The sequence below is a fragment of the Anopheles stephensi genome, chromosome X (genome assembly GCF_013141755.1).
Source record: "Anopheles stephensi strain Indian chromosome X, UCI_ANSTEP_V1.0, whole genome shotgun sequence".
Classification (NCBI taxonomy): domain Eukaryota; kingdom Metazoa; phylum Arthropoda; class Insecta; order Diptera; family Culicidae; genus Anopheles; species Anopheles stephensi.
In genome coordinates, this window is record NC_050201.1 from 20748676 (window position 1) to 20770354 (window position 21679).

General features: G+C 44.1%; 2 protein-coding genes across 8 annotated transcripts in view; both read left to right on the forward strand.

Moving 5' to 3' along the window:
* Nucleotides 1–3718: 3718 nt before the first annotated feature.
* Nucleotides 3719–9549, forward strand: LOC118513342 (uncharacterized protein K02A2.6-like). Of its 2 annotated transcripts, XM_036058970.1 has the most exons (3): nucleotides 3719–3973; nucleotides 5040–5945; nucleotides 6186–9549. In XM_036058970.1, exon 3 carries the CDS (start codon nucleotides 6207–6209, stop codon nucleotides 9249–9251), a length of 3045 nt encoding a protein of 1014 aa, XP_035914863.1. In that variant the 5' UTR covers nucleotides 3719–3973; nucleotides 5040–5945; nucleotides 6186–6206; the 3' UTR covers nucleotides 9252–9549. The 2 variants fall into 2 exon arrangements, with proteins under 2 accessions (XP_035914863.1, XP_035914873.1); XM_036058980.1 differs by lacking the exon at nucleotides 5040–5945.
* A 1400-nt stretch (nucleotides 9550–10949) lies between these two features.
* LOC118513437 (uncharacterized protein K02A2.6-like) overlaps nucleotides 10950–21679 on the forward strand; it is a 54053-nt gene continuing 43323 nt past the window's right edge. For 4 of the 6 annotated variants that reach the window (XR_004906470.1, XR_004906468.1, XR_004906469.1 and 1 more), the window contains exons 1-3: nucleotides 10950–11309; nucleotides 11387–11414; nucleotides 11492–11797. Coding sequence is in view for 1 of the 6 variants with exons in the window: in XM_036059181.1 (XP_035915074.1) it covers nucleotides 14087–16192 (2106 nt within the window). In the remaining 5 variants the exon portion in view is untranslated. Of the gene's footprint in view, nucleotides 11310–11386; nucleotides 11415–11491; nucleotides 11798–11882; nucleotides 17229–21679 lie in introns of those variants that run through there. The other 2 variants (XM_036059181.1, XR_004906471.1) reach the window with 2 other exon arrangements.

Consider the following 21679-nt stretch of genomic DNA (forward strand, 5'->3'; position numbering starts at 1 on the left):
TCCTCAATCACCCGTCAAGATACTGCACAGCACAGCTTCACAAGGAAGCTGGAACACTTCTTGTCAGGAATCATATCCCACAAAATCTAGATAACTTTAAACATAAATGTCTGTCATCCAATTTTAGGATGATTCAGACGTTGTTCCTTGATGATTAGGCAAGAGATTTGAAAATGTACATATTATAAATATTACCTTGTTTAAAATAAGATAATTTAGGTTAGTTAGTCAGATACTTTAGGTACGTAAGATACATTAAGTAGATTCAATTAATATATTGGATGATTCCTTTCATGAAGGCAGCTTAAGTGACCTTCCTCTACCAGTTAGTATAACTGGTCTTCATAAAAATATGACTTATTTTATTCAAATTAATTAAATTCGGTAGAAAACTACAGCGTAAACACTAAATAGGAGGATACCTGTCAGGATGTTCAAAACGACTTATTAATGTAAATTGTCAAATAAAACCAATTTTGTTCTTTAAAACATCAAAAACAACAGGTGCTCGTATAGTGGAGTAAATGACTGTAGGGTCGAGAGAAATGACAAAAAACCAAACGTGCTTTCCAAATTACTAACAGTTAGTTTTTGTGGGCAGTGTTTGTCTTGAGGAAAATGTCGGGAAGTGACAAAACCTTCAAGATGGATTTTTCGGAAATACCACGAAAACCAACAAGAGCAGAAATTTTAAAGGTCCTTACGGGTGCTTCCAAACTGCTTTTGACGACGGAGAAACTTTAGATGGTCCAAATGTTGAACCTCTCTTCTAGTGGAATTGTAACGGTAGCGAATACGCAATTCCACGCACACACGTATGTCGCGTAAGAACACTAGGGCAACACCGCAGCTTAGTGTCGTAACCGTAACCAAAGTATCATGCGGAACAAACTCCGGACAGTCCGTTTGTGATTCCGAATCACATCTGTCACTCGAAGTCGTTTACGCGCGCGGATAGTACGGTAGTGGTCCATAATTCGCGGTCACTAGGAGAGAATTCTCGTACCGCAAGACGCTAAGTGTCGTTTGTGAGCGATTCTGAATCGCGACAGCCTAGCGTCGGAGCGGGAAGCGAACACATCACCTTGGAAGATACGCGACGCGGACAACTTCCAAGACCAACTGAACAGGTAGATCTGCGTACTGCAGATCCCAGCAGTGTGGGTAGAAATCCACGCCAAGCGCCGCAATCGTTCGCGGCACACACCACCGATCCGGGGTCATGTGGGGTCAACCCCGGGCACCAGCAAACACGGTTAGCGAGACAAGCGAAGACGACGTAAGAACGGCACACTCTTCCACACTCGCGACACCGATTACGCTGACGAATGCCGCACCACTCAACTTCACATCCACCATACCAAATCTACCGATAACATCACACTTTGAGAGACGCCAGCCGACGCCATCGACTAGTGTCACTACGCCATCACAGCGAAATCCACAGCCATGGCTCGATGGCCGACAAACGTCGCTTGATCCGTTTCAGATGAGCTGGGAGGAAGTAGAAGTGATGGATTCCGATATCCTGCGCCGAGAAAACGATCTCCAGATACAGATAGTAAAACTAAAGTCGGAGAGGTTTAAGTGAGTGTTTTGCAGTTGAACGCGTAGCGAGTTTATAGCGATGCCTTCGATCGTGCCGAGAGTCAACGTGGGCACACAAGGACGACAACAAACCCAGCAGATTTGCCTCAGCAATGTCTGATGGGTTCAAAACCAATCCTGGCTCTCAGCCCACACATCGAACGCTTCCGACGTGGAAGCAGAGTCAAACATACTGCCTGCGTTAAGACGGAGGCAGAAGTAGATCGCGAAAACAGTGGGGTGTAGACGGTTGCAGATCTATACACCATCAACTGTTACACGATACGGGATGAAACCGAACCAGTACTCCGGCCTCGACTGCGCCAATACCCACTGACGACGCGTGTACACCAGCAAAGAAGGTAATTGTAAACACCCATTCGTCCACTAGCGGAGGAGTCTTACTCAAATACGTACCTGTGGTTGTATTTGGCGACAATAAGGCCGTGAAGACGTGCGCGTTTTTTATAGTGGTTCAACGGGAACGTCTATTGAAGAGAGTTTGATTGGGGAACTGGATCTTAAAGCGACACCGCATCCGTTGTGCATCAGAGGGACCGGTGAGACTGAAAAGGATGAAAGTCGTTCAGTAAAGGTAGCACAACAAATAGCCAGCGTCGACAACACGATGAGAAAATTTACGCTTACAAAGGTACACACTCTGCAACACCTCTCGTTACCTTCACAATCGTTCTCAGTAGATGCTACGTCTAGAAAGTATAAGCATCTGGAAGGTCTAAAGTTGCGATCTTAAAGTTGCGACGTGACACCGCGAATTCTCATCGGCATCGATAATTGTCAGCTAATGCGTCCATTTGCATACGTCGAGGGAAGGAAACAGGAGCCAGCCGCCATCAAAACCCGCTTAGGTTGGATCGCCTTCGGACCGAAACCCCGTGGATCCTTGCGACAAGACGCAAACGCTTACGGCAATTCCCTCATATTCTCACATGAACCAGACAATCTACAAAAAAAAAAAAGATATATCACAACCAATTCGCTAGGTGAGGCCAAAACGCCAGGAAAGATACCCTCAAAAAACGATGAACGAGAATTACCGGGAGAGGTTTGAATCATCGAAGCGGAAGGTGGCTTCGAAATCCGTAATCGGATGGATACGTTGCAACAGGGGACCCGAACGGACAAGCGTTCGATTTTCTGCACGGGCGCCTCGACTGGGGAGGTTCTAGGAGTGGCGTGGCTAACGACGAACTATTGTTTTGAAATTCCAAACCAAAATCATCCGATGGAAGAGTTCGACGATAGAGAGGTAATCTTGAAAATCATGTGCTTTTTTCGCAGGCGTAACAGAAAAGATCCGGGAATCGTGGGTTGCGGATTATATACTCACCTTAACGCGGCGAGAAAAGTGGTTTAAGCGCATTAAACCATTAACAGTAGGGAAGACAGGCGACGACTCAAACGGGGTGGGCTTATTAGTGCGACTAACCACTTAACTGAGATGTTACACTTACACCAATGGTTAAGGAGGAAAATATTGATAGGGAAAACCAACGAAAGCACTAAAATAGCAGAACCGGGCAATCACGATCAGAACACGCGAAAACTGCCGGATGTAAACAAAGCCACATTCATACAATGTGATCTTACGCTGGGGGGAGAATGTCAAATTAATTTGACCCAACCGTCTCCATAGTACCGCGCGTTTCCGATAGGCACCGCTACTAGCGCAAAATATATATAAATAAGGGAAAAAGGGGCCGAAGCGAGGAGTAAGAGGAATGAGCGGTAATAAATTTCGAACCGTTAAGGAAATAGACTTGAGGATAAAAGACTTGAGAAGGCCCCCATAGAGTCTTTTGTGTGCAGCACTGTGGCCTGTCATTTTTTATGTACAGTGGGATTTATGAATGGTTAAAGCTCATGGTAAAAGACTCGAGAAGGCCCCCCCTAGAATCTTTTGTGTGCAGCACTGTGGCCTGTCATTTTGTTGTACAGTGGGATTTCTGTATGGTCAAAACCCATTTGATGTAAACATTGTGCATTGTTCCTTAATACTTTTAAAAGACAGCGAGTAGAACTTGATACAATACATTATAACAAGTGGTTTGAGATTATGATATTCTTATGTTTCCTCCTTTGCTGAATATCAATGCAAGGTAACTGTAGAGTACTAGACTATAACGATTAATTCAAATAATGTCAACTGGGTAACGCAAGGCAGTAATGTCAACTGGGTAGCAAAGGTAACGTGTGTTACAGATAAGTAACGGGGATACCAAGCAGAGAATGGAAAACCGGCAGAGTGTTAGCGAACGTGATCGTGATAGAACGTAAGCCTGGAACAGTTTAATAAACGAACAACTCTACATTTGGCGCAGCCGGTAGGATCGAGAGGAAGAACGGAGGAACAACGGAAGACAAGGTGAGAAATGTTGTTTGCTCCCGTGGGGAATTTTGAAATGTCTAGTTTCAAGAAGGATTTATGTGAAATGGTGAAACATTTTAAACAGTGATTACGATTGTAGACAGAGTGCTCATCAAGTGTTTGGTTGAAATGACCAACTTATTGTTGCTAAGTTTTGAGAAGAAAGTGAAATAAGTCAAAAAAAAAATCAACAACAGTGATTATGCTAATGAAACACTAAGTTAATATACTTATCAGAGAAACAGGGATAAGGCCAAACTTGGGTTAGAAGGATTGAATCACTAAATTGGGAGATGAAATATGCCGAAAAGAAAATTGGTTGCGAGTCCGAGAAAAGAAGTTCTCGAAGCGCACGTGTAAGAACGCCCCGTGAAAAGAAAAAAAGAAGCAAGCCCGGTAATATAAAAAGAAAAGAGAAAAAACCGAAGCGCATTAGAAAAAATTGTTGTGAGTCCGAGGAGAGAATACCTCGAAGCACACGTTTGAGCAATACACAGGTAAAGAAGAATCACAGAAAAGCAGAAACAGAACAGAAAAGCGAGTCCGGTAGATAACCGAAGCGCTAAACAAAAGAAAAATGTTTGCGAGTCCGAGAAAAGAACAAAAGATTTTGTTGTGAGTCCGAGGAGAGAATACCTCGAAGCACACGTTTGAGCAAAACACAGGTACAGAAATACGGAAAAGCGAGTCCGGTTCAAAAAAAAAAAAACCGAAGCGCTATAAACAATGTAGGCACCGAAACACACAGTTCGATAATATGCCATAGTTTTATAGAATAGGCTGAAACGGAATTTTTGGAGTACAATGGTGGAAAGATGAAATCTAGCGGAAGATAGAGTGATGGAGGAAAGCAAGAGAGAAATAGAAATCAAAAGTGATTAGGAAACGAAAGCAGTAGTGATAATATGTTGAGAATAGGAAGAGGAATCCAAAACGAGGTTTTATACGAAATCTGTCCGGAAAATAGGGAGAAGCGTAATGGGATAGCCACTATGGATTATCATTACGGTAGCTTGGCACAACTCAAATGTGGGTTTTTTTTTGTTTACATTTTTTTCTACAGATGGAACAGCACTTCCAGTTGGAACCATTTAACGATGCCGTTGATAGTTCGGCGTTGCGCCGTGAGTGGGAAGAGTGGCATAGATCATGCGAGATAGTCTTGGAGTTAAAGCAGACTGAATCGCAACATGAGAAGTTGCTTTTTATCTTGGCCCGTGGAGGCAGAGGATTGCAACGTATCTACTATAATTTAGCACCTGTAGTGGGAGAAGTTGTCCCAGAACCTCCTAAACCACCAATGGCACCAAAAGAAATTCCGGAGTATGATAACGCAGTTAAAAGGCTCAACGCGTTCTTTATTGGAAAACGCAATGAAAGGGTTGAGCTAGAGGTATTCCGCGCGCTAAAACAAAAGCTCGATGAACCCTTTAACCGCTACATGCTACGTCTACAAACACAAGCGCGTAGTTGTGATTTTGGTGCTCGTGAAGAAAAAGAAATTCTTCAGCAAATAACTGTTGGGGCTAGCGATGAGCGAGTAAGAGACAAAGGTCTGGAAGGAGTAATGGATTTGAACAATCTGATAAATTATGCGATCAATCGAGAAGTGCTAGTGAAACAAAAAGAAAAATCTCATCCCTTTAAGGGAGAAAACAGTGCGCTGGCTATTAATTATACGGCGGAAAGGAAAACGTCTTCGACGGGGAACGATTTTCGAGGACGAGATTGGAGGACTGGTTATAGACCTTCCCAGGATTGCGGACGATGCGGCTCATAGAGGCATCAAGCGAAGGACTGTCCGGCTAGAAATTCTCGATGCAACAAGTGTGGACAGTTGGGACACTTTGCAAGGAAGTGCACAGAAGGGCGAAATAGGCGTACAACACAGGGAATCAACCGGTACCGATGGCAGAAACCGGAAGTGGCTAATGCATTGTGTAATGAATCGCCCCCGGCTATAGAAAAGGTAGAGTGACAACTTACTCAGTTTACTTTAGTTTCAAATTTTTGTTTCTGTTTTGGAAATCATAAAGAAATGATTGAGTATTATAATCTGTGGAAAACGGAACCTTTAAATCCTCCTTTCGTTTATTGAATTAGTGAATTGATTTCGTAAGTCATCAAAATAAACAATATATGAAAGGAAAGGAACTTACTATCTGTTATTTTCAAATAATTAATCGTATGTTCATATTTTCTATTTTAGCAACAAAACACCAATGATGGAATGATTGTGGGACACATCGATAAAATACCGGTAGAGTTCCTTATCGATTCAGGAGCAATGATAAATACAATAACAGAAAAAGTATGGAGAAAATTAATTGGTAGCAGGGCCAAGGTATTCAACATGCAGTTTGAATGTGATCGCCAGTTCAATGCGTATGCATCTAAAGTCCCATTGGAAGTGGTGGCTGGTTTTGAGGCATGGATTACAATCAATGCTGCAAAACCTAAGGTCTACACAGAATTCTTCGTTATCAAAGGAGCGAATCGATGTTTGCTTTGCAAAAAGACAGCGGAGGAGCTGAAAGTTTTGAAAGTTGGGCTAGAAGTTAATATGATAGGGCAAAAGAAAACACCATTTCCAAAATTTCCGGGAATCCAATTGAAGCTTGCAATTGATGATACTGTTATGCCAAAGAAGCTAGCCTGCCTAAGAATACCGATAGCGATGGAGGAAAAAGTCAATCAGAAGTTACAGGAAATGTTAGAAGCAGACATAATTGAGCCAGTTATAGGTCCTGCCAATTGGATATCGCCTATGGTAGTGGTTCCTAAGGGTAAAGACGACATTCGTCTTTGCATAAATATGCGATACCCTAATAAGGCGTTTCAAAGGGAACACTATCCTCTCCCTGTAATTGACACACTTCTCAACAAACTAAAAGGAGCAACAATAGTTTCCAAGCTAGACATCACGTCGGCTTATTACCACATTGAGCTACACCCGGATTCACGTGACATTACAATTTTTATGACAGGAAGAGGGCTTATGAGGTTTAAGCGTCTTATGTTTGGGATAAACTGCGCGCCTGAGATTTTCCAGAGAATCATGTCTGAGATGCTAGCGGTTGTTGAAGGAGTTATCATCTATATAGATGATATTGTCATATGGGGGACATCCATTACCGAACATAACACACGTTTGAAGCAAGTGTTAGACATCTTGGGGAAAAATAATGCTACGCTCAACAAATCAAAATGTATGTTTGGGGTTGAGGAGTTGGAAATCCTAGGATTCAAAATTAATTCGAAAGGCATAAGGCCAACAGAAGACAAAATTGCGGCGATTCAAAACTTTAGGCTTCCTGAAACGAAGGAAGAAGTTCGTAGCTTTTTAGGCTTAGTTAATTTTATAGGTCAGTTCATTCCTCATCTTTCTTCGCGAACAGAACCTCTAAGAAGTTTTATCAGAGGTGACATAGAAATATTTGGGGTAGAACAACATAAAGCTTTTGACGATCTACGTCAGGAATTAGCGAACACAGTTCACAGTTTGGGTTTTTTCGATCCCAAAGATGCCACAGATTTATATGTAGATGCATCGCCAGTAGGTCTTGGAGCAGTGTTAACGCAGAGAAACAGCAATAATGAATCGAGAATTATTAGTTTTGCATCAAAGGGACTTACGGATACAGAAAAGATTCACCCGCAAACACGGAGGGAAGCTTTAGCTGTTGTTTGGGCTGTAGAAAAATTCTACTTGTACCTTTTCGGGATTCATTTTACGGTGTACACTGACCATAAAACGTTGGAATATATATTTGGTGGAAAACACCAAGAAGGGAAACGGGCGTGTACGCGTGCCGAGGGTTGGGCACTGAGGTTGCAACCGTATGATTTCACAGTCGTACACATTCCAGGACAAAGCAACATCTCGGATATTTTATCTAGGTTGTGCCCCCCGTCGAGTAAAGCGTTTGATGAGGCTTCAGAACATTTTGTTTGTTCTATTGAGATTGGACCAGTAGCTATAAAGTTAGAAGAAATCAAACAAGCAACTAATTCCGATGCAACTTTGAAAGAAGTTAGTAAGGCTATTGAAACAAACACATGGCCGTCACATTTGTTTGCTTTTCAGGCATTTGCAAAGGAACTTGGGGTCATAAACGGGGTGGTAGTGAGGAATGATCGAATTGTTCTCCCAGAGAAATTGCGGAAAAGAGCTTTAGATATTGCTCATAGGGGTCATCCAGGTATAATAACTATGAAAAGAAACATCAGAGAGAAAATTTGGTGGCCATATATGGATCGGGACATAGAAAACAGGGTACAAGAATGTGAAGGCTGTGCATTAGTAAGGCAATCAGGGCCACCGGAGCCGATGACAAGAAAGGAAATGCCAGAGCGAGCATGGCAAGATTTAGCAATAGATTTTTTCACAGCAAAAGAATGTGCGACATTTCTAGTCGCAGTTGACTACTACAGTAGGTTTCTTACGGTTATGGAAATGAACACCACGACTGCTAGTAAAACAATTGAAGTTCTTGAACGTATATTCCATCACCACACTTACCCCGAAACGATTAGAACCGATAATGGCCCACCATTTTGCAGCGAGGAATTTTTAGGTTATTGCAATAGCAAAAATATTAGAGTCATACATACTATTCCATACTGGCCACAGATGAATGGGTTAGTAGAAAGGCAGAATAGGGGTATCTTGCGGGCTTTACGGATTGCCAAAGCAATGAAAGACGATTGGAGGAAAGCGGTGCAAGAATACGTTTATAGCTATAACACAACACCTCATTCAGTTAGGGGAAAATCTCCAATGGAGCTTCTCACGGGCAGACCAGTTAAAGACCTACTACCTTCATTAAGGACTGACCCTTATTGGAATCGGGATGAAGAAGTTCGCGATAAAGACATGATCAGCAAGATGCATGGAAAATTGTACGCTGATAGAAAACGCCATGCCAGGGATAATGCGATAAGTGTTGGAGACAAAGTGTTCATAAGAAATTATGAAATAGGTAAATTAGAGCCTACTTTCCGAGCAGAACGTTTTACAGTCGTAGAAAGAAATGGCACAGAGGTAGTTATAACCGGTGAAAATGGAAACAGGTATCGACGACCAGTAGCTCACATAATAAGATGTCCCACAACGAGTAGCACAAGGAATACTCTACAAGAAGAAGGTAAAACTAATATTCCATCCTTAAAAATATCAGATGGGACAGGACAAAAGCAAGGCCAAAATGAGGGTCCCCTGCCCAGAGAGAGACCAAAGAGATACGTCAACATACCATTGAGGTTTAGGGAATGATTTCGTTTTGTTTATTCCTTAGTATGTTTAACAAGTGTTATATTGTTAAATTTGTCTAAATTTGTTGGACTAGGTGAGGGATGTAGAGTACTAGACTATAACGATTAATTCAAATAATGTCAACTGGGTAACGCAAGGCAGTAATGTCAACTGGGTAGCAAAGGTAACGTGTGTTACAGATAAGTAACGGGGATACCAAGCAGAGAATGGAAAACCGGCAGAGTGTTAGCGAACGTGATCGTGATAGAACGTAAGCCTGGAACAGTTTAATAAACGAACAACTCTACAGTAACAAGTATTCATCGAATTACTGTTCCGTTACCGTCCGAGAACGCCGTGCATGTTTTAGGCCCGATTGTTCACCCCAAGTGCGACCAAAAATTAGTACGAAGCCCCTGTAAGCCAAAATGAATGGTAGGGTTAGCGGAGAGGGGGTTTTAATCAAATAATAACAATATTTTATTCGACTTTCTTCAACCAATTTTGACCACACCGACAGCACACTGCGAAGCTTTCGCAACGTGTACTGCGGATTGCATACCTTTAGGCGTATATCCTATAGTGCCTAACAAATTTTATCAGGGGGGGGGGGCCTTCTCTTAAAACTTTAACTTAAAACTTAAACTTCGAACTTAAAAATACATACCCCCGCGCCACAAATTATGCTTAAACGACTGGAAAACAGAATGTCCATATAGTTTCAGAGCTTCATTGGTTTGATCACTAGATGGCGTCCTCTCGTTATCCCTGAGTCAAAGAGTCCATATAAAAATTCAAGTTTCTGAGCTTCAGAGGTTTCCTCTCTACATCGCGTCCTTTCGATATCCCAGAGACATAAACTCGATGCATGAAAGTTTCAGTGCTTCAGTGATGCGCTCAGTAGATGGCGCTTTTTCACTATCGAATAGTTATATGATCGAGATTGTTTCTCCTATCCTCCGCACACAGGCATATTTGCAAAAAGCAAACCTCTTGGCGTGAATGTTTTTTTTTTTTTTCGTTCATATTGAGGTATGCGAATGTGGGCATGCACGATCATGCACGCGCTCGCTCTTTATTGTGTGTGCTTGCGTAATGGGTGACTGCGCGCGTCGATCCTTTGCACATGTGTGCGTGCGAGTGTGTGCGCGAGTTTGAGCCTTTACGTGTTTCTGCATGTATGTTTTTGTGTGTGTCCTTGAAACATGTTTCTGATCGCATACGCGTGAAAAAAAGAACTTTTTCGCAATTCCCATAACAACGGAGGTTTTGAGGAAGAGATCTACATTATGCATAAATCTCTTTTAACAACGGGAGGAAGAGAGTTCTGAACACTCTCAAACGTTATGTTTAGCACTATTTTGTACGCTCCTATCATTCGACGTATCACACGGCATCACAGATCTAGTTGTATCGCTTCGAATTAGCGAACGAGTGTTTCTGGAACAAATCCACAACTAAATCCATAGAACAAAAAAAGTATCTCTCCCATCCACTCATTTCAAAGGTTCTTGAGCAAAGCCAAAGTTAAGAGAATAGAAAAGAGCAGAAGGTAAGGGGTATGTATCGAAAGCGTAAAAAACGGTGAAAGCATTGTTGCGTAGCTTTTTCGCTTCTGTGATGAGCTTGTAAGCTCTTATCTTTTTCGAAAACCTGAAAGCTCAGTCTTATATCCCCTGCTAAATGTGGTCTTTTTACATTCCATTCAGAAGTCGTTCAAGCAATTTGTAGCGCTTGGGACGAACAAATTTCGGCAGGCGAGGGCCTTCTCAAGTCTATTTCCTTAACGGTTCGAAATTTATTACCGCTCATTCCTCTTACTCCTCCCTTCGGCCCCTTTTTTCCTTTATTTATATATTTTTGCGCTAGTGGGGCAGCCTACTGGAAACGCGCGGTACTATGGAGACGGTTGGGTCAAATTAATTTGACATTCTTCCCCCAGCGCAAGAGCACATTGTATGAATGTGGCTTTGTTTACATGCGGCTGTTTTCGCGTGTTTTCATCGTGATTGCCCGGTTCTGCTATCTTAGTGCTTTGGTTGGTTTTCCCTATGAACATTTTCCTCCTCAACCAATGGTGTAAGTAAGTGTAACATCTATGTTAAGTGGTTAGCCGCACTAATAAGCCCACCCCGTTTGTGTTTTCGCCTGTCTAGTCTGCTGCACTTGTCTCATCGCGTTAAGGTGAGTATATAATCCGCAACCCACGATTCCTGGAACTTTTCTGTTAGCACCTGTGACGCCTTCGATTTCATTTTCAGGATCACGTCTCTGCCGTCGAACGCTTCCATCGGATGATCTTCGTTCGGAATTCCATAGAAATGGTTCGGCGTAAGGGCAGGTTTTGATGGGTGCCTTCGTCAGTGGCTGGGAGTTGACGACATCTGTCGCGCCGATGAAGTTTGCACCGCGATCACTAACGCGCCACGACATTCCTAGAATCTTCCCAGTCAAGGCGCCCGTGCACAAAATCGCACGCTTGTCCGTTCGAGCCCCGCGTAGCAACGTATCCATCCGATTACGGATTTCGAAGCCACCTTCCGCTTCGATGATTCGAATCTCTTCCGGTAATGCTCGTTCATCGTTTTTTTCCTGGCGTTTTGGCCTCACCTAGCGAATTGGTTGTGATAAATCTTTTTTTGTTTTTTGTAGATTGTCTGGTTCACGTGTAAATACGTGGTAAATGCCGTAAACGTTTGCGTCTTGCCGCAAGGATCCACGGGGATACGGTCCGAAGGCGATCCAATCTAAGCGGGTTTTGATGGCGGCTGGCTCCTGTTTCCTTCCCTCCACGAATGCAAATGGACGCATTAGCTGACAATTATCGATGCCGATGAGAATTTGCGGTGTCACGTCGGAATAAGATCGCAACTTCAGACTTTCCAGATGCTTATACTTTCTAGACGTAGCATCTGCTGAAATCAATTGTGAAGGTAACGAGAGGCATTGCAGAGTGTGTACCTTTTTAAGCGTAAATTGCCTTATCGTGTTGTCGACGATCATCCTTTGCGGTCTCGCCGGTCCCTCTGATGCACAACGGATGCGGTGTCGCTTTAAGACTCATTTCCACGATCAAAATCTCTTCAATGGACGTTCCCGTTGAACCACTATAAAAAACACGTACGTCTCCACGGCCTTATTGTCGCCAAATAAAACCAGAGGTACGTGTTTTAGTAAGACTCCTCTGCTAGTGGACGAATGGGTGTTTACAATTACCTTCTTTGCTGGTGTACACGCGTCGTCAGCGGGTATTGGCGCAGTCGAGGCCGGAGTTCTGGTCAGCTTAACAGTTTCAATCTGTTGTTGCAAAATACTCACTTGAAGCTTTTCTGACTGTAGTTTCACTATATGTATGTGGAGATCGTTTTCTCGGCGCAGGATATCGGAATCCATCACTTCTACTTCCTCCCAGCTCATCTGAAACGGATCAAGCAACGTTTGTCGGCCATCGAGCCATGGCTGTGGATTTCGCTGCGATGGCGTAGTGACACTCGTCGATGGCGTCTGTTGGCGTCTCTCAAAGTGTGATGTTATCGGTAGATTTGGTATGGTGGATGTGAAGTTGAGTGGTGCGGCATTCGTCAGCGTAATCGGTGTCGCGAGTGTAGAAGAGTGTGCCGTTCTTACGTCGTCTTCGCGAGTCGCGCTAACCGTGGTTGCTGGTTCGCGTCGTTGACCGGAGCTGACCCTACTTGACCCCGGGTCGGTGGTGTGTGCCGCGAACGATTGCGGCGCTTGGCGTGGATTTCTACCCATACTGCTGGGATCTGCAGTACGCAGTTCTACCTTTTGCAGCCTGGTCTACCTGGAAGTTTTCCGCGTCGCATATCTTCGATGGTAATGTGTTCGCTTTCCGTTCCGACGCTAGGCTCTCTCAATTTAGAATCGCTCACAAATGACACTTAGCGTCTTGCGGTACGAGAATTCACTCCTAGTGATCGCTTATTATGGACCACGACCGTACTATGTGATTCGGAATCGGTGGAGTGACATATGTGATTCGGAATCACAAACGGACTGTCCGGAGTTTGTTCCGCATGATACTTTGGTTACGGTTACGACACTAAGCTGCGGTGTTGCCCTAGTGTTCTTACGCGACATACGTGTGTGCGTGGAATTGCGTATTCGCTACCGTTACATTTAAAAATGTGCTTACCATCGTTCAATTCCACTAGAAGAGAGGTTCAACATTTGGACCATCTAAAGTTTCTCCGTCGTCAAAAGCAGTTTGGAAGCACCCGTAAGGACCTTTAAAATTTCTGCTCTTGTTGGTTTTCGTGGTATTTCCGAAAAATCCATCTTGAAGGTTTTGTCACTTCCCGACATTTTCCTCAAGACAAGCACTGCCCACAAAAACTAACTGTTAGTAATTTGGAAAGCACGTTTGGTTTTTTGTCATTTCTCTCGACCCTACTGTTGTGGAGATACGGTTGTGTCGAAACCGTGCTTAGTACTCAGCCTTGTGTACTAGGCTTCACAACCCGACGAGTGACAAATGTCACTCGGAGCGGTGTGTGTGTATGCGGAGTTTTATCTCTCTCTTCTATCGCCAGCGGTCGCCGAAGCAGGATGCGTGAAATATACGTTAAGTAATTGTATTCAAAGTATTGATATTGTACGTGTGTTATTACCGTTACAACAGTGGCGACGAGAAGTTAAACGAATCTGCGAAGTGCAGCAACGAGAAATATCGAATACAGTCCAGTCCAGCAACGAGAAAATAACGTGCAGCACCGAGAAGCGTCACGAGCTTGAACCAGGACGCCGAGACGCCATCGCGAAACCGTCAGCACGAGGAGGTCAACGGCCAACCGAATGGCGATTGGCTTCAGGAGCTGTTCAGAAAACAACAAGAAATGCTCGTAAACCAACAACAGGCATTTATGGTGCAGCAGGAACAGCTGATTAGTACGATCCTCCGGACCGTGCGTACCGAGCCGAAATCGGTAAGTTCCGAGCAAATCGTGGATTTGCTGGCAGGAAGCATAAAAGAGTTCAACTATGACCCGGACGCAAGGGTCACGTTTGCCGGTTGGTACGCGCGGTACGAGCCGCTTTTCGAGAAGGATGCGGAGAGGCTCGACGACGGTGCGAGAGTGCGGCTACTTTTACGGAAGCTCGGAATGGCCGAGCACGAGCGGTATTGCAGCTACGTTATGCCGGCGAAGGCGAATGATTTCGATTTTGCAACCACGCTGAGGAGTTTGAAGCTGCTGTTTGGCTCACAGGAGTCTAAAGTGAGTCAACGTTTCAAGTGCTTACAGCTAACGAAAAGTGCAACAGAAGATCATGTAATGTTCGCGTGCCGTGTTAACAAAGCAACTGTTGAGGCTGAATTAGGAGGTTTGTCCGAGGAAGCGTTGAAGTGCTTGATTTTTGTGTGCGGTCTCAAAGATGAGAGAGATGCGGATATACGTATGCGTCTGTTAAGCAAAATAGAAGAGCGAAATGATGTTACTTTAGGCCAGTTAACGGAAGATTGTCAGAAATTGATAAATTTGCGTCGCGATACGGCAATGATAGAGGGAGAAGTGCGTCAAATTAGTAGGGTCAGTGATGACAGTAAATTTCCGTGGCACAAGAAGCATCATTCACAACCTCAAGGAAGTAGGCCTCAAGGTAGCAAACCGCCCGTAGAATGTTGGTTATGTGGAGGAAATCATTTTGCGCGTCATTGTTCGTTCAAGAGACACACGTGTGTTCGTTGCCGAAAGACGGGACATAAGGAAGGATTTTGCGATACAGCATCACGTGTTTATCGAGGTAGGTCACTAAAGCGTGTGCGTACGGTTTTAGTGAATGCGATCAATTCCGTGAACCGTGGTTTTGTTAGTGTCAGTTTAGCAGGACATGCTGTGAGAATGATGGTAGACACAGGTGCCGAAATAACCATAATCTCTGAGAGAAACTGGCAGCGCATCGGTAGACCAATGCTTCGACAAGCATCGATTAAAGCGAAATCGGCGACCGGCAATTGTTTAGAATTATTGGGCGAGTTCCAATGTATGCTCACGAATGGGCAGCGATCAGAAGAAGGTGCAGTGCGCGTTACGAAAGAAGACCTCATGTTATTAGGGAAAGACGTAACGGAATTGTTGGGTTTGTGGGATGTACCACTAACATGCGTGTGCAATAAGGTAACCGACGTCACAACGAATTCCCAGGAGGTAACGAAACTCGAAGAGTATAAGGATTTGTTTTCCCACGGGTTGGAACACTGTACCAAAATGAAGGTTAGACTAGAACTTAAAGATGATGCGATTCCGGTATTTAGACCAAAACGTCCAGTGAGCTATGCGATGCTCCCAGCAGTGGATGAGGAACTAAGTAGGCTCGAAAAAGAAGGAATTATATCTCGCGTGAATTATTCAGCATGGGCAGCGCCTATCGTAGTAGTGCGCAAGGCAAACGGTTCGTTAAGGATTTGTGGGGATTACTCCACTGGGCTGAATAATGCGTTACGACCGTACGAGTACCCTTTACCGCTCCCTCAAGATATATTCGCTAGCCTAGCTAACTCGACTATATTCAGTCAGATAGATCTGACCGATGCGTTTCTGCAAATCGAAGTAGATGAGGAATGTCGAGAACTGCTAACCGTAAATACGCACAGAGGCTTGTATTCTTACAATCGGCTTCCACCTGGAGTTAAGGTTGCGCCAGGCGCCTTTCAGCAAGTAATGGAAACAATGTTAGTAGGACTTAAAGATGTTGCTGTCTACTTAGACGACATTGTCATAGGTGGAGCAGATACGGTTGCGCATAACAAGAATATTAGAGCTGTACTTGATAAGCTAAAGGAATACGGGTTTAGGATACGCCCTGAGAAGTGCAATTTTATGCAACAGCAGATTAGGTACCTAGGGCACATTTTGGATCGTAATGGGTTAAGACCTGATCCGGCCAAAAAAGAGGCGATCACGAAAATGCCATCACCAAAACAGCCTTCAGAATTGCGATAATTTCTTGGTGCCGTTAATTATTATGGGAAGTTTGTCCCACAGATGCGCAACCTACGATACCCTTTAGATGAGTTTTTGAAACGAGATAAGGGTTGGCATAGGAGCACAGAATGTCAGGAAGCATTTGAGATGTTTAAGCGAATGTTAAGCTCCGATCTTTTGCTTACATACTGTTTGGGAATGCGCCTATGAGTAGGCAATTAGAAGGCATGTATTGCGATGAATTAGAATATTTTATAGCAGTTAGGGCATATTAGTATAGGTAAGCAGTAATTGTATTGTAATTGTAATTGGTAAGCAGTACCTGAATATATTGTAATCAGTCTTAAAGTGAAACCCCACCAGAGCAGTCAACATTGTGAAGAGCGATCCGAAATTGGTTGAGCTACGAAACATTGGTCCTTCGAACCGGATCTTGAAGAACAGTGCAGGAATAGTAGTAGTATTTCGGTAGAAAATCGTTCGCAAGCGCACTAAGAAGTATTGCTGTGTAGTGCGTGTGACTTTGGATAGATAGTGGGTTTCTGTGTTAAGACCAGCATCGGATAAAGGAACAGCAAAGGTGCTTATCCGGATGGAGCAGTTTGTGTGAACGAACAATTGGTGCATGTTAAGAAATTGCTTTGCATAAGATAAGCATCAAATACGATCGCATCAGAAAACGTATTTCGTTACACATTATTGAACGCTACAGCATCCATTACGTGTGTGAGAGACAATTTAGTGCGTGGAAAGTAAGCTGCGCGTGTGAGAGAGAGAAGGACATAGACAGTGAAACGCGCGTACTGTGAATTTGTGTAAGCATCGTGATCGAGAGAGTGTACTACTGTGTCCGAAAAGTAAGGTGACATTGGATGCCAAATTTCGCGCGCCAATAGTAGCCCCTTGTTTTTATTTTTTTATTGTCAATATGTATGTTTTTGACAGATCTGCCACGTTTCAAGTCCCAACACCTACCCGGATAGGAGTGACAAATTGTTTTCGTAGCTGCGCCAAGTGCTTTCGTCCATATTGACCATGTCCAAGTTTGTGGAGCAACGCGCATGCATCAAATTTTGTTTGCGCAATGGAATAAACGCTGTGAAATCATTGCGGATGTTACAAAAAGCATTCGGGGAAGACTCTATGTCAAAGAAAAATGTATACAAATGGTACAGTGTTTTTAAAAATGGCCGTCAGAAGGTTGAAGACGAGGACCGTTCGGGGAGGCCATCCACCTCGACCGACTACGCCCACGTCGTCCAAATTAAGGATTTAATTGTCAACAATCGTCGGTTGACGATACGAGACCTTTCAGAAAGTGTTGGGATTTCAAAAGCATCGGTCAACACCATCCTAAAAGATGTTTTGGGGTTGAAGCGGGTGAAGTCTCGCCTGGTACCGAAATGCCTGAAATCATTTTGAGGGAGTTTTTCGCTAAAACTGGCACCCATATTGTTCAGCAACCACCGTATTTGCAAGATTTGGCACCAGCTGACATCTGATTATTCAACAAGCTAAAACTGCCGCTTTGGGGACATCGTTTTGATACTATCGAGGAGATAGAAGCCGCAGCGACGGCGGAACTAAAGGACATCCCAGCATCCGCGTTTTCTACCTGCTTCGAGGAGTGGGAGAAGAGGCGGAAGAGGTGCATTGCATCGGAAGGGGATTACTTCGAAGGTGACGACCTTCATTTGACCTAATACAAAAACCATTTAAGAAAAAAACGCAAAGTCACTTTATTTTTCGGACACAGTAGTACGGTTATCAACGCCAGTGTTTGTTTGAACTATTGTGTCGGAACAACGTAGCATCGGTCTCATCCATTCCATTCTAAGAGGAAATGGGTGTGAGGACAACTCAGCGTCGTATCGGCCAGCCATTTCGGTCTGCAGAGATTTGCGCGCGAAAGGTGAAGTTGGCGTCGTTTTCAGCCATCACGCTTGAAGTTCATTGAACAGTGATCGTTCAAACTCATGTGTGCGTGCAACCTTAACTTAGTGGCTTCAAGTTCTTAGAACATTGCGAGAGTATTGAAGTTGTACAAGTGTAAGCCAAAGCGTCGTCAGTGGTCAGCAACTTTCAGTCAGTGGTCAGCAACAACGTCAGTGGTCAGCAATCGTTTCAAATTTGACATTTCAGTTCAATCTGGCCATCCTCCACTTCAACCTAGCCTGTGTCTAGTTCAACTTGGCCATAGTCCAGAAAGGGTAACAGATCGTCAGTTCTACCTGGCAATTGTTTACTTCATCCTAGCCATTGCCCAGAAATGGCTCGCACATCGTTAGTTCTTCTCGGAAACCCTGTAAGTCAGCTTACGGCATTGGAAGAAACCAAAAGGGAATACGAAAACGCAAGAGAAAGACTATTGTTCGAAGATGACGATGCAGATGAAGTGAAATTGCGTAGTGACCGGAAAGATTTCTTTAAGAAATACCACAAGATCAGAGGTTTCCTGTTAGAGTATCAAGGCCAAGAACATGGGCGACCCGCAGCAAATAGTACAATGGCGAATATTACGTGCACTACAGTGAAAATGCGACTACCGAAGATAGAGCTACCGTCATTTAATGGTGAAATCACGCAGTGGGTGACATTTAAAGACAGATTCACATCCTTAGTGCATGATGTAGTGGAGTTAACGGATGTCATGAAATTGCAATATTTGCTATCGTCGCTGAAGGGGGATGCCGCGTTGCAATTTGAGCATGTGCCATTGGATGATAAGAGCTATGCTCCTACGTGGCAGGTGCTGTTGAACCGGTACGGCGACGACAAGCTGCTGAAACGAGAGTACTTCAAGGCCTTGGTCCAGCTCGAGCCAATGAACGCCGCAACTGCAGTTGAGCTTACCAGAATAGTTAATGAGACCAGACGTTTGGTTCAAGGCATGGAACGACTAGAAGAGCCAACCAAGCATTGGAACACGCCGCTTACAATTCTGGTAATGTATAAGCTTGAAAGGAACACACTAATGGCCTGGGAACAATTTTCAGTGGAGCAGTCGAATGATTCCTATGACAAACTATTGGAGTTTTGCGAGAAAAGAATCAGGATCCTGAACAGCACTGCCCTGCACCAGACGAATGTGATCGAAACTAGAGCAGCTACTAGATCCACTTATCAGCGAGGACGATTCACATCCCAGGAGCAGCAAATGGCAAAGGGTAGAATGCACAGCGTTACGAGGCTTCAACATCAGCCGTTCTCTAGTTCTCAGCCATTGACTAGAAAAGTGCGTCCTGTTTGCGATGATCAGCACTATTTGGCGAATTGTGTGGCCTTTGGAAAACTAAGTGTTGCTGAGAGGGAAGAAGTGGTGAAGAAAAAGGGCCTGTGTTTCAGCTGTTTGAGGCAAAATCATCGCATCAGATTCTGCAGAGCGACCACGAGATGCAGCCAGTGCAACGGTAGACATCACACGATGTTATGTAAAGGGCAGCAGATCCCGTCGCAACAACATCAATTGCCTATGCAGCCCACGAACGAAGACATCACATCAATGCAGCTACACGTGACGAATCTAAATTGGAGAGCATTGTGTGGCTCTCAACGGCTGTCGTACTGGTACAAAACGAGCAAGGAGTAAAACATCCAGCCAGAGCGTTGATTGATCAAGGGTCACAATCCAACTTTATTTCTGAAAGATTGGCACAACAACTGAAACTGCGCAAGAAGACAATGCTCAAACCACTCTCAGGCATCGGATCAGTGTCAGTATTTGCGAATGGTATGGTTTCGGCCCAGATTAAGTCTCGTGTTTCAGACTATCAGACAACGCTCAATTTTCTTGTACTTCCGAGAGTAACGGCAGACTTTCCCAGTCGATATAGTGATGTCAGCAGATGGAATATTCCGAACGGAGTAGTATTAGCCGATCCATTGTTTTTCAAGCCAGAAAGGATTGACTTGCTAATTGGTGCAGAGGTGTTCGGAGAGCTATTAGAACAAGGCCGAATTGCATTAGCGAACCATCTTCCCAACTTGTTACAAACTAAACTCGGCTGGATTGTTTGTGGAAAGGTGTCTGAAAGGAATGTATTATCCACTGGAGGTGAAATCGCTGGTTGTGCCATAGATGAAGAATTTCATTCGGCTATGGAGATGTTGATCAAGCTGGAAGATATACCTGAAGAGAAGCTACCCACCCCGGAAGAAAGCATTTGTGAAGATTGGTACAACAAAACAACTCGCAGAAATGAAGAAGGAAGATATATAGTTAAACTCCCTAAGGTGGCTGATTTTGAGAAGGAACTCGGCGAGTCTTATGGCAATGCAGTAAGAAGATTTGAAGCAGTTGAACGGCAGATGAAGCAAGATTCAATGTTGGATAAGGAGTATCATCAATTTATGGGAGAATATGAGAAGCTTGGTCACATGTCAAAGGTGGCACGTGAAGATTAAGAAATGCCATGTTACTACTTGCCGCATCATGCTGTTTGCAAGCCAGGGAGCACTACAACCAAGTGTAGAGTAGTGTTTGACGCTTCCAGCAAGATGAAGAGTGGAAGGTCGCTGTAGGATGTTGATGGAAGAGTTTGGCCCTGGGACAAGGAGTTGCCAGGAAAGATGCAAGGTGAATGGCTAGATTTGATGTAAAACTTGCATCTATTACAAAACATCAGCATCCCAAGATTGATGACGTTGGGTGGTGATGTACAATATCACATCTTCTGCTATGCTTCAGAGCGAGGATATGGAGCATGCATGAATCTTCGAAGTACAACAGTAGCAGGCGAATCTACTGTGTGTTTGATGGTGTCGAAATCCAAGGTCCGACCATTGGCGAAGCAATTGACAATTGCTAAGTTGGAGTTGTGTGCAGCAGTATTGGGCAGTCGTTTATGGAGCTTTACGAGGAAGGCGCGTTTGATAGATGCACCCTGTTTTCTGTGGACAGATTCGATGACTGTCTGGCATTGGATACAATCTCCACATTATCTTTGGAAGACGTTTGTGGCAAATCGTACGGCAAAAATTCAATCCTTGACGGAAGGATGTATATGGCGTCACGTTCCTGGTGCTGAAAACCCTGCTGACTTGGTGTCGAGAGGATGCGAACCCGCTCGGTTCGTTACAAATACGCTTTGGTGGTCGGGTCCGTCTTGGCTACAACTCGGAGAGGAATGTTGGCCTGTCACGCCAAGCGACCGCATTGAAAAAACAGTCGAGGAAAGGAAAACGGTGGCACTAGTCTCTTCAGAGACTGAAGAGAGCTTCGGTAGCTGTTTGTTTTCACGATTTTCATCGTTCACAAGATTGCGAAGAGTGCTGGGATACGTTCTTCGATATCTCCAACGATTGCGAATGCGGACAAGGAAGATGACGGTGTACACCAATCACGCGACAACTGCATTGACAACAGAAGAACTAAGAAAGGCAGAGGAGGAAGTTTGTCGTCTTGCGCAACAAGATTGTTTCCTGGAAGAGGTGAAACTTTTACAACAAAAACGACATCTACCACGAAGATCAGCATTGTATGCGTTGAACGTGATTCTGGACGAC

What these genes read in the sequence shown, in the direction of transcription:
- LOC118513342 (XM_036058970.1), top strand. Translation starts at nt 6,207, where the DNA reads ATGATTGTGGGACACATCGATAAAATACCGGTAGAGTTCCTTATCGAT.